The sequence below is a fragment of the Eurosta solidaginis genome, chromosome 1 (genome assembly GCF_040869045.1).
Source record: "Eurosta solidaginis isolate ZX-2024a chromosome 1, ASM4086904v1, whole genome shotgun sequence".
NCBI lineage: Eukaryota > Metazoa > Arthropoda > Insecta > Diptera > Tephritidae > Eurosta > Eurosta solidaginis.
This window is the reverse complement of record NC_090319.1, coordinates 265,736,998-265,755,261: the sequence shown is the minus strand read 5'-3', so window position 1 is coordinate 265,755,261 and position 18,264 is coordinate 265,736,998. Positions and strand designations below refer to the sequence as shown.

At 38.5% G+C, this 18,264-nt stretch overlaps 2 protein-coding genes and 1 long non-coding RNA gene across 6 annotated transcripts; 1 reads left to right on the top strand and 2 right to left on the bottom strand.

Annotated features, from left to right (window-relative positions):
• Positions 1-3,348: 3,348 nt before the first annotated feature.
• LOC137237252 (flavin reductase (NADPH)) lies at positions 3,349-4,623 on the top strand. 2 transcript variants are annotated; one of them, XM_067760668.1, is made up of 3 exons: positions 3,349-3,569; positions 3,626-3,731; positions 3,801-4,623. In XM_067760668.1, the coding sequence occupies exons 2-3, from the start codon at positions 3,659-3,661 to the stop codon at positions 4,331-4,333; spliced, it is 606 nt and encodes a 201-aa protein (XP_067616769.1). In that variant the 5' UTR covers positions 3,349-3,569; positions 3,626-3,658; the 3' UTR covers positions 4,334-4,623. The 2 variants fall into 2 exon arrangements, with proteins under 2 accessions (XP_067616769.1, XP_067616768.1); XM_067760667.1 differs by having other exon boundaries at positions 3,350-3,731.
• An 11-nt stretch (positions 4,624-4,634) lies between these two features.
• On the bottom strand, positions 4,635-6,081 carry MED6 (mediator complex subunit 6). 2 transcript variants are annotated; one of them, XM_067760666.1, is made up of 4 exons: positions 5,638-6,081; positions 5,390-5,564; positions 5,214-5,319; positions 4,635-5,149 (listed from the first exon to the last, which is right to left on the bottom strand). In XM_067760666.1, the coding sequence occupies exons 1-4, from the start codon at positions 5,835-5,837 to the stop codon at positions 4,794-4,796; spliced, it is 837 nt and encodes a 278-aa protein (XP_067616767.1). In that variant the 5' UTR covers positions 5,838-6,081; the 3' UTR covers positions 4,635-4,793. The 2 variants fall into 2 exon arrangements, with proteins under 2 accessions (XP_067616767.1, XP_067616766.1); XM_067760665.1 differs by having other exon boundaries at positions 4,635-5,155; positions 5,638-6,072.
• Positions 6,082-8,903: 2,822 nt separating this feature from the next.
• On the bottom strand, positions 8,904-12,243 carry LOC137237253 (uncharacterized). Of its 2 annotated transcripts, XR_010948880.1 has the most exons (7): positions 12,093-12,243; positions 11,921-12,027; positions 11,472-11,834; positions 11,116-11,402; positions 10,425-11,058; positions 9,681-10,365; positions 8,904-9,614 (listed from the first exon to the last, which is right to left on the bottom strand). It is a non-coding gene; the product is annotated as an uncharacterized lncRNA (long non-coding RNA). The 2 variants fall into 2 exon arrangements; XR_010948879.1 differs by having other exon boundaries at positions 11,116-11,834.
• Positions 12,244-18,264: the final 6,021 nt, after the last annotated feature.

Here is an 18,264-nt window from a genome sequence, read left to right as displayed (position 1 = left end):
CAACCATAAAATAGAGCCATGAGAACGCCACAAAAAACAATGAAACGCATCTTATTTATTTATATATTTGCATGGTGGAATCACCAGGTGAAGTAAATAAACAAAGCCAGAAAGAAGATGTACGCTATCTGAAACGGTAGGGATCCATATTCAACGGTGAGAAGAGGGTAAAATATTTTCCCGCTTTGAAAAAATAGGAGCAGAAAAATTAATACCTTGCTACGAAGGCCATTACAGAAACTGTTTTTTTCAGCATATCAGTGTCACCTAACGCCAATACAAAAGGGGATATAGAGGACCAGTGCGAGTGACGTATCGAATAAAATGAAAAAACTTAAACTGTGATGAGCAGTAAAATTCAATAATGCGTCTAATTCCTTTATTTTGTCTTGGATTCCAAGCTAGAACTACTGACGAAACTTTATCGGAACTTCAAAATACAAAAACAATTTCTACCATGAGAAAACGAGACCACTATTCCCCACAAAATTAGAGAGTTTGAAATTTTTTTGTTTATGTTTTAAATTTTATTTTTAATTAACATTTTTAACAATCAAAACGATGAAAATAACACTCGAAATTTATTTTGGCCTCTGATGGTTGACTTTTTTCAGAAGAAAGTTGTTTTTTGTTGTGTTTTTATGCACACAATTTTCAAACTAAAAACAAAATTTTCACTTGTCAGAAAAAATTAAGAAAAAACGGCCGAATGTCAAAAAAAACCTATCGAAATCCAAACTGGCTCGTTTGTTTTTAATGAACTAGATTGTATTTTTCCTGTATTTCGCTAGTTTTTTTTTTTAATATAGTTTACACACTTACACCAGTACTGAAACCGTATTAGGAGGGAGGGCGGCAAAACATATAAGAGAAAATACAAGAAAAATATAGAGAAAAATAAAGTAGTGTCATATAGGTATAAAGTAAACTTACCTTAACTTCAACTGAAGTTGAAGTTTTCATCGAAAAACCGGACAAAAAAGGGAGAGGTGTTATCCGTTATTTAGTTGAACTAAAGTAACTTTGCGGCCACCGTTGTGTGATAGTAGCTTGCTCCGCCTACCACACCGTATGCCCTGGGTTCGCACCCCGGGCAAAGCAACATCAAAATTTTAGAAAGAAGGTTTTTCAATTAGAAGAAATTTTTTCTAAGCGGGGTCGCCCCTCGGCAGTGTTTGGCAAGCGCTCCAAGTGTATTTCTGCCATGAAAAGCTCTCAGTGAAAACTCATCTGCCTTGCAGATGCCGTTCGGAGTCGGCATAAAATATGTAGGTCCCGTCCGGCCAATTTGTAGGAAAATCAAGAGGAGCACGACGTAAATTGGAAGAGAAGCTCGGCCTTAGGTCTCTTCGGAGGTTATCGCGCCTTACATTTATTTATTTATTTTTATTTATAGTAACTTTGCGCACTTAAATGGGTTTCGGATTCGGTGAGAAGTTTTACAGTCCCACTTGGAAGTGACCATAACACTTCTAATTGTGTTTTGATCCCTAAAAATGCATTGATATTACCATCTGGTCTGTTGATATGTCGTTGAGAGTTGGAACTAAAACATATGCCCTTCTAATATATTATACAAACTTGATCAGATGATCCCCCAAAACTCCTGACAGTTGAATTCATGATGTATTACTAATGTTTTCAAGTTATTAATTACTAAAATATGCCAGGGGATATACTAACCCCGCCGCAGTAGGCCTAGAGCCAGAAGATGCTGATCCGATCGAGCCGGATTCATATATTCTAAATTACAATCCATAACTGTAACATTCCTCTTATCTTAGTGGAGTGGTCTAATTTTTAGGGCAAAACAACAACAGTGAGTTAAAATTTTTTGTAACTATGTATATTTAGAAATCCATTGTTTTAGCAAAGTTTTACATAAATAATACGACAGTTTTGGTGTTCTTGAAAATCCTTGTTGGATATGACGTGAATACATACAGTTTTTTTAATAAAGACCTGTTTCAAATTTTTTAAAAAGTACTAAGACTACCATATTTTACTCCTGAAAAATGCAAAAAAACAACACTTTTCGGGGACAACATTGGTGAAAAATTTTAGATAGCCGAATGACAGAACAAAGAAGAATTTAGAGCGAGACAATTGACGGCTTACTTCACTTGGTTATTCCACCATGATATTCGCACACAAGGCGAATTCATTACAGGCGGTGTAATCCCATCAGCTGTTTGCTTCTTCTTGATAATTTTCCATACAAAGCCTTGTACAACAAAATGTCAGTTAATCGAAATCTATGAAAATTTTCTTTTGACTTGACATTCATCCGCACGGCGAATTGATTGAATTCGCTTTGCCACCACCTGGTATAGATTCGCCTTGATTCGCACAACTATTTTTGGAATATCATCAAGGCAAATTCAGTATAGGTGGTGTTATCCCATCAGCTGATTGCTTCTTCTTGATAATTTTCCATACAAAGCCTTGTACAACAAAATGTCAGTTAATCGAAATCTATGAAAATTTTATTTTGACTTGACATTCTTCTGCACGGCAAATTGATTGAATTCGCTTTGCCACCACCTGGTATAGATTCGCCTTGATTCGCACAACTATTCTGGGCGAATATATACCAGGTGGTGGCAAAGCGAATTCAACCAATTCGTCGTGCAGAAGAATGTCAAGTCAAAAGAAATTTTTCATAGATTTCGATTAACTGACACTTTGTTGTGCAAGGCTTTGTATGGAAAATTATCAAGAAGAAGCAATCAGCTGATGGGATAACCCCATCTATACTGAATTCGCCTTGATGATATTCCAAAAATAGTTGTGCGAATCAAGGCGAATCTATACCAGGTGGTGGCAAAGCGAATTCAACCAATTCGTCGTGCAGAAGAATGTCAAGTCAAAAGAAAATTTTCATAGATTTCGATTAACTGACATTTTGTTTTACAAGGCTTTGTATGGAAAATTATCATGAAGAAGCAATCAGCTGATGGGATAACACCACCTATACTGAATTCGCCTTGGAATATCATATAAAAATCACTTTCCAGTGGATTACACACCCATAAACGAATTTGTGCAAAGCATAGTGTCAAGGCGAATCCATACTAGGTGGTGGCAAAGCGAATTCAACCAATTCGCCGTGCGGAAGAATGTCAAGTCAAAAGAAAATTTTCATTGATTTCGATTAACTGACATATTGTAGTGCCAGGCGTTGTATGGAAAATAATCAAGAAGCAATCAGCTGTTGGGATAACACCACCTGTACTGAATTCGCCTTGCATAGTGTACAAGTACACTATATATATATGTATAGGTACGCTATGTATGCGTAGGTACACTATGTATGTATAGGTACACTATGTTGCAAAGCAGCTGAAGAGGGACCGGTACCTGATTACAAAGCGAGATGAAAGGGAAGCCATAATAAACATTTAATTAACCTTGAGAGCTCATTTTACACCTCAATTTCATTGAATTACAAATTTTAATACATTTTCTGTCTACATAGAATCGCACTTTGCTTGTATGTCAATTTGTGCTGGACGTAGGGCGATTCAAGCAAATACAATAAACTTTATACATCATATAATTCTTGATAAGTACACTATCTCTTCACATTCGTAAATTGTGAAGATAACAGTTTTTCTTTGTGCAGCTTACAATTCACACGAAAATAAAAACTTCCATTATGCAACGCCTTGCTATTATCGGAGGCACCGGCATGACCGGTCAATGTGTTGTTGATTATGCTTTGGAAAAAGGTACGTGATCATGTAAATATATTTACCTTTGAATTTGCAATTTATAAGAATTCAATTTTATATTAACAGGATTAAAAGTTCGCCTTTTGTACCGCAGTGAATCGACATTACCTGATCGTTTTAAGGACAAAGTTGATTTGGTTAAAGGCGATGCACTCAATCTTGATGATTGCAAAAAAGTGATCGAGAATGTGGATGGAGTATGTATCATTTTAGGTACACGTAATAAACTGGAGGCTACAACCGACTTGTCCACCGGTACAGCAAATCTAATTAAAGCTATGAAGGAAAAAAATATACAACGTTTCTCAATTGTAATGTCGTCATTCCTCTTTCGTCCCTTGAAGGAAGTGCCAGGCGTATTTCTTAAATTAAATGAAGAACACAAACGAATGTTGGACTTAACAAAGGCTTCCGGGTTAGATTATGTAGCTATATTGCCACCACATATTGCGGATGAGCCTTCAACCGAGTATACGGTACAGCATGATGACATATCAGGTCGCGCTATTTCCAAGTATGATTTGGCAAAATTCATCGTAGATTCTTTGGAACAAGATGAGCATATCGGAAAGGTTTGCGGTATTGCAAAAAAGTCGTAAAGTAAGATATTTAATACATATCAGCAATTACTCATGTGTATAAAATATATAAAAGCAATCGTAAAGGTGATGTTAAACGTGCCTACAGATGTGAATGAATATACAGCACATATTTGGAAATTCACAAATGCACAAAACCTATTGGCATATACTATTTATAGATTGTGTATATATAAACATGCTACACTCGTATATACACTATTTTTTTATTTTTCTGCAGTTGGTGCCAGATTTTAGATTCGTTAGTATTCCAAACCTTATGCACAATAATAAATTACTTATAAATTTAATGGTGTTTCCATTTATTTTTTCCCATGCCTTAGCATTTTTTGTTTATTAATTATAATATTTTACAAATGCATGATTCAATCATGTTAGCTATTTTGATAGTACTTAGTAGCCTGACCTGACTGATGGCGCTTTCAAAACAATCGATACATCCTTGAAAAAAAGGATTCCTTCACATCTTAATCTTCTTTTCTGGTGGAGGTTTCATGTCAACTCCCTCCACTTTTTGATCTGCACCACCTGGTGAAGGACTCGCCATAGGTACAACACCGTTATTGGACGGCGTTGGATTGGCAGCTATGCTATTTGTATCAGTGTTAGCTCCTTCCTGTGCAACATTTTGTAATTGAGCTTGTTGCATTTGTTGTTGCTGATTTTGCATTTGCTGCTGATGAATGATTGGGGGTATTGGTGGCGGAAATTTTCGTACCAATTCAGCTAAGAGCATGTCAACACGTTGTTTTTGAAATATTGTACCACCATCATCTTTACTTGTTGATGCGTCTTTTTTATTACTTTTCGCTTTATCTGCAACTAGAAAGATGACATGAATGCTATGTATCACTATACAAATAATTAATTATTTACTAACGTGATTTATTTGCATTGAAATCCCATGTATAACCCTTGTTTGGATGATATCTGGAGTAACTGCTAGCTTCTTCAAATGCAGATTGTAAATTTGTTACAGTAGCAAGCTATACAAAAAGGAAATACGCAAACTATTATATTATATTCAAAAATACGCATTAAATATTGGTTTCATACAATTCTGGAATTTATAACGCTTGCCAAATCGGGCGCTTTATAAACCATTCCACCTATTATATAATAATCTGCCATCGGTGTCGCCTCTGTTGGACTGTGACGATGTTGTTTTCTGATAACATATAATATAGGTTCAGCCACATGTAGTAATATATACTCTACTCCAACCATATTGCTGGGAAATGATAAACAGTAAATAAGTAAAATTGTTTTAAATTGACCTTAGTTGTTTATTGCAATATGCTTACTTGAGATGTTCTAGGCTTAAACGCTGCATTCTAATGGTTTCATTATTGCACACTCTGTCGTAAAATGGATTCGATTTACGACAAAAATAATCCATAACTGTGGCTGGACTGAGAGATGCCATCATTTGTGTATCGTGCCAAGATACCCATAACGGATTCTCTTGTGAGATCGGTTGTACAATTTGTCGTCCTGGTAGCATTTTCAAAAATTATATTTTCCTTTTTCTATATTAGTTTGCCAATTAGTGTGCGTCAAAATGCCGGTGTTTTCTTTGTGCTTTGTTTTGTCATGCACCTTTGCTTCCTGATGCAGAACTTGACGGTCAAGGCAACGAACTTGCACACGAAGTGCTGTTTTGTTTCTTTTCGTTATTTATACATACTACGCTTATTGTTTACAGCATTGTTTACTATATAGTTTGGCAGCTTAAGTAGAGGTTATGTTGCGAATAGAGTGGAAGGCAGTGGACTAGGCAGTCGAATGTCATATAATGAAGGAATGGTGTTCGGAGATTTTTCAAAGTTAAAAAAAAAATTGATAAAAGCTTTAATATAAATAAAACTATTGTTTCAATAACAACAAAAACGCCATATATATTCTGTACACATAAATTTGTAAGGATTATCCCACTTTAAAATTTGAATTAAATAATCTAAAGTTTTTTTTGAAATGAGTCGAGAACTGTGCGTGTGAATGTGCGAATTTTCAGCGATCAGCTGTTAGTTGCGCTACTTGGTAAAATTTACAATGGTCAAGAAGCGTTGAAATAAATATTGCATCTGGTAAACGTCAAATAATTGATGTGAATGTTTTTTTTTTATCTAAAGGCACCGGAAGTTACCCTATGCAGTGATTATTTGTGTTCCTTCCCCAACACACAAAGTCTGATACCATGATGTAATAACAAGGTGGTCTATGTAGTGACAGCTCATTTTGAAAACTCCCATACAATACGAATGATGAGAGAAAGGGGAAGAATATAAGGCACCGTTTTGTAAAATAGTATTAAATTTGATACTTTTTTGTATAAAAGTATTTAAATAAAATTGGCGAAGAAACTGATTTTGTTTTCATTTGTTTATGAAAATTGCTGGCGCTTTGCTTTGCGTACTGTTAGGTGGCGCTCCGTCAGTCGATATACTGATATACTATAGAAACATCGGACACAGATGTATGTTTCAGTACGTCAGCAATACTCCACGGTGTCAAAAAGTCGTCTTGAATTTTCAGACCGGTGTTCAAATAATGGTTCCGAGTGAACTTTAGCAGATGTGGTGCATCAGAGATAACAAAAACTTTTCCACTATTCGCCGGATTTGCAGCCACGTTTGGTCTAATAAGAAAATAGAGCTATGTCAATAAAATGCACATTAATTCTAAGTTGAATTTTACCGATTGAAATATTCAGCTCTTTCCAGAGGCCTTGATTGTCAGGTCGCATATCCGAAACAACTCCAACAGCGGTATACCCTGCTCCATCTAGGATAGTAATTAAGTTCTCTAATATTGATTTGCTCATTTTACAATCATACGCGCAAAAGACAGGTTGCTTCCAGGAACGCCTGACACCGCGAGCAATTACCACTTGCTGGACGCTTTCATTGTATCCGTGTGTGAGTCATATTCATATGCAGGCTCTAAGTGCATTTCGTCGAACGAAAGGATGCATATCTTGTCTTCCACATCCATATCCTGTACACTTCTCATTGCTTCGATCGAAAAATCCGAAACACCGTCCTCGAACTTCACTTTCTGTATCCATTTTGCTACAGCGGACTCGCATGGAAGAGGATATCCAGTCTTTAATAAATGCCTATACGCTTTAGGTCCAGCCGCATGAAGGGCTATAGTCGATGACATGTCTTTCCATTTCCAATGTATTGTTCTAGAAGGATTATCAATATTCTTGAACTGACCTTCAGTAAAATGCGCATAGATACTTTTCCGAAGGTTGTCTATTTCTTTTGCTGACCCCTCCAAGATTTTTAATCGAGCTTCAATGAGCTCTTCGCGGTTCGTATTGGATCTGAATGGAACTTATGTGTAAAAATATTAAAAGCTTCACAAAACATGGCAAACTTACTCAGTTTGAGTTGATGCCTCAAGAAATTGTTGGTCATCATATACGAAATCAACTTTCATGGGAATCGCATCACCGCAAAATTTAATGCGTTTGCGATCAGAGCTATACGAGAAATCTTCTGGGGAAAAATGCAAACTGCATATCTTTGCCTCTGGTGATAGGTCCACACGACAGGCATCTGCCCATTTTTCTTTTTATAATGTTTTTAGGAACGTGATATATCTTGAAACCTTCGTGTTTCCAAGTTTTATGGCATAGAGCACAACTTGCTTTAGGCATCTTGCAAACTAAAAACGTATATAATTTTATAAATCTGAGAGTGAAGAATTTGGGTATTTTCCTTGCAAATTTAATACTTAAACAATTTGTGTTGGCTTCAGTTATTTTTTAGTTAGAGTGTAAACAATCCTTGTAAATTTTACCAAGTAGCGCAACTAACAGCTGATCGGTGAAAATTCGCACATTCACACGCACAGTTCTCGACTCAGTTTCAAAAAAACACTTAGATTATTTAATTCAAATTTTAAAGTGAGATAATCCTTGCCAATTAATGTATACAGAATATATATGGCGTTTTTGTTGTTATGAAAACAATAGTTTTATTTATATTAAAGCTTTTATCATTTTTTTTTTTAACTTTGAAAAAACTCCGAACACCATTCCTTCATTATATGACATTCGACTGCCTATTCCACTGCCTTCCACTCTATTCGCAATATAACCTCTACTTAAGCTGCCAAACTATATAGTAAACAATGTGTACAATGTTCAAGAAGCGTTGAAATAAATATTGCATCTGGTAAACGTCAAATAATTGATGTGAATGTTTTTTTTTTTATCTAAAGGCACCGGAAGTTAGCCTATGCAGTGATTATTTGTGTTCCTTCCCAAACACACAAAGTCTGATACCATGATGTAATAACGACAAGGTGGTCTATGTAGTGACAGCTCATTTTGAAAACTCCCATACAATACGAATGATGAGAGAAAGGGGAAGAATATAAGGCACCGTTTTGTAAAATAGTATTAAATTTGATACTTTTTTGTATAAAAGTATTTAAATAAAATTGGCGAAGAAACTGATTTTGTTTTCATTTGTTTATGAAAATTCCAATCATATTAAAATGCCTTGAGACAGAGGAAAGCTATTTCTTATAAAATATAAACCAAGTTAAATTGATTAAAATTTTTCAAGTTGCAGTTTTTATTTATAGGTATTCATCATATATTTTTTGCAGTACTTTCTCTCAAATTATTAAATAAACGAAACATGATAATTGACATTTATTGTAGAACATATTAAAAAAAAAACCAAAGAACATTATGGAGTTATTTTGATTATTTACATTTATACGAATTTCACTACTTATTTTTCATTGCTTTGTTACAGCTTTTTATGCGAAAATACATTCGACTTTAAAAAAATAATCTTTTTACTTCGATTTCGCAGTCGCAACCCTCACTTTTTTTTTATTAAACCTTCAATAAATTTGCTCTTTGTCTTTATTATTGCTCCATTATTTTGATAAAAAATTGTTTCCAACTCCATTATTTTATTTAAAAATTGACGACAAGGCTTTATTAAACCACCTTTGGATAACAAATCCACATATGAAGAGAAGCTTTCCTCACTCACATGCTGAGAGGTGGTTTCTTTACTTACATAATGAGAGAGATCCAACTTTCTTATTATGTAGACTGCTACATATTCCAGACCATCCTCGTGCAAGCCTTCGATTTTAATAAGTTGTGATTCTGGAATCGTGCAGTTGACACCTTCGTCCTCAATGCTCTCATTATAAAATAACAATTCGTTGTCCAGATCGAAATCTAACCATTCCGTTTCGTCTATCTCAACGTTTCCAAGTGCAGCCGACGTCTCTGTATTTCGTGCTGTAATGTTATTAAAATTTGTATATATCAATATACGAGTAGATACCAAAATTAGTGATATTTTACCTAATAAATATTTTCGTAATCTGTATTTGAATTGCATCGCTGTTGGATGATCATATAAACCACCTCTCGCGCGCATTGCCGAAAAAAATTTTTCCACAATGTCCTGATTCAACCGGTATGTCAAAATGTATTGCATACCAAAATGTTCCTTAACATAAATGTATAAACCCCGTAGCGAACTGTTTGTAACTAAAACCCCTTCCTGAGAAGGCAACAACTTCTTATTTGTCCCATTGCGTATATTCCTAATATACTCGTCCATTTTCGAAAGAATAGCCAGCTGCTCCTCATAATTAATTCCAAAAGGTCGCTTTGATGGTAAAGTCTGCATGGTGGAAAGTTTGAAGTTCAAGAGGTCGAACCAGTCATTTACTGCATAAAAAAGCTCCGCAGTTTCATTAGCATTACAGACATCAAATCCCCATTCCTCACAGCGACGCAAAGCACTTCCTGGCGCTTTGCTTTGCGTACTGTTAGGTGGCGCTCCGACAGTCGATATACTATAGAAACGTCGGACACAGATGTATGTTTCAGTACATCAGCAATACTCCACGGTGTTAAAAAGTCGTCTTGAATTTTCAGACCGGTGTTCAAATAATGGTTCCGAGTGAACTTTAGCAGATGTGGTGCATCAGAGATAACAAAAACTTTTCCACTATTCGCCGGATTTGCAGCCACGGTTGGTCTAATAAGAAAATAGAGCTATGTCAATAAAATGCACATTAATTCTAAGTTGAATTTTACCGATTGAAATATTCAGCTCTTTCCAGAGGCCTTGATTGTCAGGTCGCATATCCGAAACAACTCCAACAGCGGTATACCCTGCTCCATCTAGGATAGTAATTAAGTTCTCTAATATTGATTTGCTCATTTTACAATCATACGCGCAAAAGACAGTTTGCTTCCAGGAACGCCTGAGACCGCGAGCAATTACCACTTTCTGGACGCTTTCATTGTATCCGTGTGTGAGTCATATTCATATGCAGGCTCTAAGTGCATTTCGTCGAACGAAAGGATGCATATCTTGTCTTCCACATCCATGTCCTGTACACTTCTCATTGCTTCGATCGAAAAATTCAAAACACCGTCCTCGAACTTCACTTTCTGTATCCATTTTGCTACAGCGGACTCGCATGGAAGAGGATATCCAGTCTTTAATAAATGCCTATACGCTTTAGGTCCAGCCGCATGAAGGGCTATAGTCGATGACATGTCTTTCCACTTCCAATGTATTGTTCTAGAAGGATTATCAATATTCTTGAACTGACCTTCAGTAAAATGCGCATAGATACTTTTCCGAAGGTTGTCTATTTCTTTTGCTGACCCCTCCAAGATTTTTAATCGAGCTTCAAGGAGCTCTTCGCGGTTCGTATTGGATCTGAATGGAACTTATGAGTAAAAATATTAAAAGCTTCACAAAACATGGCAAACTTACTCAGTTTGAGTTGATGCCTCAAGAAATTGTTGGTCATCATATACGAAATCAACTTTCATGGGAATCGCATCACCGCAAAATTTAATGCGTTTGCGATCAGAGCTATACGTGAAATCTTCTGGGGAAAAATGCAAACTGCATATCTTTGCCTCTGGTGATAGGTCCACACGACAGGCATCTGCCCATTTTTCTTTTTATAATGTTTTTAGGAACGTGATATATCTTGAAACCTTCGTGTTTCCAAGTTTTATGGCATAGAGCACAACTTGCTTTAGGCATCTTGCAAACTAAAAACGTATATAATTTTATAAATCAGAAAGTGAAGAATTTGGGTATTTTCCTTGAAAATTTAATACTTAAACAATTTGTGTTGGCTTCAGTTATTTTTTAGGTAGAGTGTAAACAATCCCTGGAAAGAATCGGGATAAGCCGGAGCATACATCTGAGACTGCTGCTATATATATATCTCTTTGTACACAAAATTTTTTACTGTGTAAAACATTACAACAACCACTTGTAAATTGCCAACTTTTTCAATTTCTGCTTTCGGATTCGTGGTCCTGGGTCCAAAGCGCGTCTTTTGACAACTCTCTATTTTGTTTACGCGTTTTAGAAGTTCTTATCTAAAGTGAAGAAGTACCAGTAATTTTAGTGACTCACTCCGCAATGTGCAATTAATATTTCAAACAGGCCGAGAGTTAGGTGATGGCAAACGAAATCTGCAGAAGGAAAAATGCAATTTTAGTACATTTTTGGTAAATGTAAACAGAGTTAGTCTTTAACAATGAATAAAGAGTCAACTCACCTTTTATTTCCATAGAAAACCCCCGGTCCGAATACGGGATTGTGTATCGCTAGGATTGAGTTAGACCGCCGCAGTTTTCCAATATTTGTGGTAAACAATGTAAATACCTGCAGATAAATGATAATTAACAATTAGGATGTAATATTTTATGTGATATTTTATATATACTTACGTTTTATAAGATATTTCAGTTAATATGTCTAAATTTTCAATAATAAACAAATTTTTTCAAAGACGAAATCGTAATTTTTTCTTCAATTGACAACGAATGACGATCAAAACAAATAAGTGAACATTGATCAGTGTTGCTGACCTATGATTTCTCTTGGTTCACTTTCGGTCATTGTACAGGTTTACAAGTATGATATGTATGAGAGGGAAACAATTTCTTTCCCTTTCTAACACATGGCAGTTTGACACTTCGGTCAGTGTCAAACTAGCGTGGAACCCAGTGGAAGCTGCGTGGAACATGAGTTTTGACACTGAACGAAGTGTCAAAATTACCGGGGTTGCTTCGTCGAAAGCGACACAGGGAAGCAAAAAAGGGATCGGAATATCAGATATGGGTTGCTGTGATGGTAAATTTTTTTGAACGAATTTAGTAGGAAATTTTAAGTGCACCCATATGGGTCCTTCAGAAAATGATAAAAAAAGACTTCAATTGGGGTATCTGAGGACGCGTAGTTATTTCAGAATTAAGAATACAAACACGTGAGTTAAGTTTTTCTACCCGTTCAAAAGTTCTCCGCGAAAAACAGTTTGAAACCGAGGTCGACTGCAATAACCCGTCCAAAAAAGCGGAAAGAAAAATGAATAAACGCGTTTTGTCCTGTTGTCAATATTCTGAAGAGAAAAGGTATTCGAATTATTGGAAGCGAGGCCAAAACGCGTCTATTAATACCTCCCCCGACGGTTTTGGTCGTGTTTTAGCAATCGTCCCCGGTAATAAAGTATCACAATTTGTTAATTAAAATTGTCAAAAATATATGGTTATTAAAGAGAGATGTAATTAAGTGCTCGTTTGAAAGTAAATAAGTATATTTCTTTGTAATATAAGAAAAAAAAATGTTAAGCAGTTTTCGATAGCAGCTACTAAACTTTTTTTTGTCCTAAGAAGTACAACAGTGCCAAATAGCATCCACAAAAAAAAACGAACAAGAACAAGCATTTTATCAGGTGAGCGTGGCTGTGTATGTGCGTGATGCTACATATCCTACTTGTAGACCTGTACAATGCTTTCGGTTTTATAATTTTTTGTAGAAAATCTATGTAAAAATAGAAGTAGTTTCGCAAAGAGGCAAATTGAATTTAAAAGTGGGAGTTCAAGATGGCGGATTAGAAAGAGAAGCTGCCAACGTCAGTCACCTTTGTGGGAACTCTACACACCACTGTCACGGGTGGCAGCATTATTTCGGAATTGGTACTTTTTCTTATTCCTTTTTGTTACTACAATCGTATTCAGTAGGAACACTTCTTTTTTCGTTCCCAAGTATTAACTTTCTAGAACTTCTGAAATTAACAAGCATAAATTTTGTACTAGTTTTAAGTTGGATTTTATTGACAAATAAACGTTCGAATTAAAGTTAAATAAACGTTTAATTAGATGTGGAAATCATTTATCCCCACATAATTGGTGACCCCTTCAATTTTAATAAATATACCAATAATTGGTCAGCACACTCAATATGAACACTAATGCAACAGAAGGCCGGAACGACAGCGCTGGTTTGCAAGGCGGAGCTGGCGCCGAGGAATTTTATGAAGCAGTTGGTAATCAACAACTAGCGACACATATAGATAAATTCGAGCGACTTGATTTACCTCCATTTTGGACGCAACAAGTGCAGCTGTGGTTTGCCGCGGTCGAGGCGCAGTTCCAGCTCCGGAGAATCACTTCCGACCCAACAAAATATTACGCGGTAGTCAGCCGGCTGGATCAAGATGCACTTATCATCGTAGAGGGTGTCATTACAAACCCTCCCCAAACCGATAAGTATAATACACTGAAACAAGTTCTAGTCAACCATTACAGTATTTCACAGGAACGTAAATTCAAAATGCTTCTATCTGGTCTTGAGTTGGGCGAGCGACGTCCATCGGAACTACTTGCAGAGATCAATCGACTGGGCGGAAACAAACTAGATACTACGTTCGTCCGCACAATTTGGCTCGATCGACTCCCACCTCAGGTACAATTAGCACTAGCTGCATCTAACGAACCTGATAACGCCACACTCGCACTGATGGCAAATCGGCTAATGGAAATTCAGCGCTGTTCCGACAATCGTTACGTTATGCCAGTCGCACATACAGCTGATAACACAAGCAGCAGTTTACGAGAACAAATCAACAGATTAGCCAAGCAGGTTGAAAAATTAACAATGACAACTGCGTTCGGAGAAGAAGGCAGACAGAACAAGTCCTCCAACAAGGCAACCAACATACCTCAAAGCCCGAACGCCAACAGCTCACCACCTTCCACCTGCTTTTATCATCGCAGGTTCGGGATACGTGCCAATAGATGCACACAACCATGCACATTTTCACAGAATCAGGGAAACGCAAAATGCCCCCAGTAGTTTCGGCGACCACTGGCGGCAAACCAACACCCCGCCGACTATTCATTTACGACCGCACAACAGGCACAAAATACCTCGTCGACACTGGCGCGGATATTTCAGTCACTCCCCCTCCCCGTCAGGGCAAACTAACAGCAACCCAATTTCGACTACAGGCTGCCAACGGCACTGTCATCGAAACATTCGGACAAAAGGAGCTGACTCTCAATATTGGGCTCCGCCGACCAATTCATTGGATTTTTTGTATGGCTAACGTACCATACCCAATCATCGGTGCAGACCTAATTCACGAACACGGACTAATAGTCGACCTCAAACGGGGGTGTATCATAGACCCCAACTCGGGTTCTCGAAGCACAGGTGCATACACAACAGCACCAATCACAGCGATAACGGCCCTCAATAAACCGAGCAAATTCACAAACATCCTCAGAGAATTTCCTGAATTACTGGATGATCCATCGAACAGTACGGCCACCAAGCACTCGATAAAGCATTATATACCAACCACCGGACCACCTTGCGTCCAACGTGTACGCCAGCTGTGCCCCGAACGCTTCAAAGTTGCTAAAGAAGAGTTTCAGATTTTGGTCGACCTAGGCCACGCCAGACCATCCAATAGCCCCTGGGCTAGTCCACTCCATATGGCTCGGAAAAAGAATGGATAGTGGCGACCATGCGGAGATTACCGAAAGCTAAACGAGCAGACCATACCAGACCGTTATCCGATCTCGCTTTTGCAGGACTATACCACCGTCCTCGCAGGAAAAAAATTGTTTTCCACAATTGATCTCCGGCGGGCGTTCCACCATATACCAGTAGCAGAAGAAGACATCCCCAAGACAGCTGTAATCACACCGTTTGGCTTGTATGAGTTCGTCAGTATGCCATTCGGTCTCCGTAATGCAGCCCAATCGTTTCAACGCTTCATAAATGAAGCACTATCCGGATTGGACTTCGTATATGCTTACATCGACGACCTGCTAATTGCGTCAAACAATGAGAAGCAACACGAGCAACACCTCCGCCTGGTATTCCAAAGACTGAGTCAGTTTGGCCTTTGCATTAACGCAGATAAATGCATACTGGGTTCAACCGCCGTCGATTTTCTGGGATACCGTATCACAGCACAGGGCTCAGCACCGTTGCCAGACCGAGTCAAATCACTACGCGATTTCCCCAAGCCGAAGACAATCATCGATCTGAGAAGATTCATTGGAGCAATCAATTTTTATCGACGCCACATTAAAAACGCCGCTAACGTCCTGGCGCCACTCAACGAGTTCTTAAAAGAGTCTAAGAAAAATGACCGAAGACCGGTGCCATGGACAGACGCTTCCGAAAAAGCTTTCGCTGCGATCAAAGAGCAACTTGCAACCGCAACGCTTTTAGCGCATCCGTTACCCACCGCTGATATTCGAATCACTTGCGATGCATCCAGCACAGCAATAGGAGCCGTTCTCGAACAAAAACACGCCAACACCTGGGAACCGCTCGGCTTCTTCTCCAAGAAACTATCGCCTGCGCAACAAAATTACAGTACGTATGACAGGGAGTTAACAGCAATCTACGAGGCAATAAAAAATTTCCGCCATTGGATTGAAGGACGCGAATTCGTTATAAGAACCGACCATAAACCGCTGATCTACGCTTTCCGCCAAAATTCAGACAAGTCGTCGCCACGCCAGATCAGACAGCTGGGATTTAAAAGCCAGTTCACCACTAATATTCAACACATCTCCGGCTCCGACAACCATGTAGCAGACACGTTCTCACGTGTTGAAACCATACATCTTCCGGAAATAATCAACTACGAAGAACTATCGCGCGCACAAGAATCAGATGACGAACTGCAACAGCTGCTAATTCGCAATGAAACTTCACTCAAGCTCCAAACCCTCACTTTCGGATCCGGTCGGCTCATAGTATACTGCGACGTTTCAACTAACAACATCAGACCGTTCATACCCCTTCAGTTACGCCGAAAAATCTACGAAGCACTACATAATCTAGCTCACCCTAGTGGCCGAGCCACAGTCAAAATCATAGCCCAGCGATGCGTATGGCCGTCAATGAACAAAGACGTGTTGCAGTGGGCCCGCGATTGTCTTCCATGTCAACGCTCCAAAGTAGGCCGCCACACACATGTAGCACCCACGTCATTCCCTGACCCTGACGAAAGATTTGATCACGTTCACTTGGACCTTGTGGGGCCCTTGCCGGAGTCGCAGGGTTTTAAGTATTGCATGACTATGATTGACAGGTTCACAAAATGGCCTGAGGCAGTCCCAATCAAAGACATTACGGCGAACATGGTCGCGAAAGTGTTTTTCTCACACTGGATTGCCCGCTTCGGATGCCCCAAACTGATTACAACGGACCAAGGTACGTAATTTGAAAGTGCCCTTTTCACAGCCCTTGCACGTTTGGTTGGCGGCAAGCGAATCAGAACTACAGCGTATCACCCAGCGGCGAACGGGTTAGTGGAACGATGGCATCGAACTCTGAAGGCATCCATCATGTGCCACCAGATAACTCAATGGACAGAAGCATTACCTTCGGTCTTGCTAGGTTTAAGAACATGTTACAAAGAAGACCTTAAGGCGTCACCAGCGGAATACCTCTATGGAACGACACTTCGTGTACCGGGCGAGTTTTTCATCAATGGTGATTCACCAGTCGACCGGAATTCGTTTCTCGAAGATTTCTGCACACATATGCGAAAAATCAGACCGGCCCCTACAACACATCACTGCCGCCAAAAAACTTTCTGTCACAAGGATTTACTGACGTGTACACACGTCTTTTTAAGAATCGACGCAACCAAACGACCACTCGACCAGCCATACTCGGGTCCGCATAAAATTTTAAAAAGGATTGACGAACGAGTTTTCACGATCGACGTCAACGGCAGAGAAATAAACGTTAACATCGAACGACTGAAACCAGCACATTTGGCAAGCGACGATGTCTTTGGCAATACCCCACACAGACGGGTGTTCAACCAGCCAAATCCGCCTCAGGAACCGGCCACGTCAACAAGCCTGCCATTGCAGTGCTTAACAGCCACACCGTAGTTCCATTCCGGAGGTTAAATTCGACTTTCAACCAGCTCAAGCCATCATTTGGGGGGAGTAGTGTGGGAACTCTACACACCACTGTCACGGGTGGCAGCATTATTTCGGAATTGGTACTTTTTCTTATTCCTTTTTGTTACTACAATCGTATTCAGTAGGAACACTTCTTTTTTCGTTCCCAAGTATTAACTTTCTAGAACTTCTGAAATTAACACGCATAAATTTTGTACTAGTTTTAAGTTGGATTTTATTGACAAATAAACGTTCGAATTAAAGTTAAATAAACGTTTAATTAGATGTGGAAATCATTTATCCCCACACCTTGTAATTACATCATGGTCTGATACTATGTCCACACGAAACCTGTCATTCTTAGTTCACTCCATTACTTAATGCGGCAGTTACTCAAGAACGTACGTACCAAAAACGGTTCAGCACACGACCTATCTTATGAGTGTGCAATGTAAACGAAAACTCACGGACGTGCCACGCCCGTAGGTACGTAGCCCGGAACGTGAAATCAAAACAATTTTGATTTCTTCCGTAAGAACGTGCCAGCTGATCGCTCTCTCACTAGACAGAGTTGCCTAGTAAACTTTTGTGCGCTAATTTTTGACCGTTTGCAGTTTTATGCAAAAACACCTAAATTAAGTTTGAAAAATTGTGAAAATAATTCGAAATAATTATG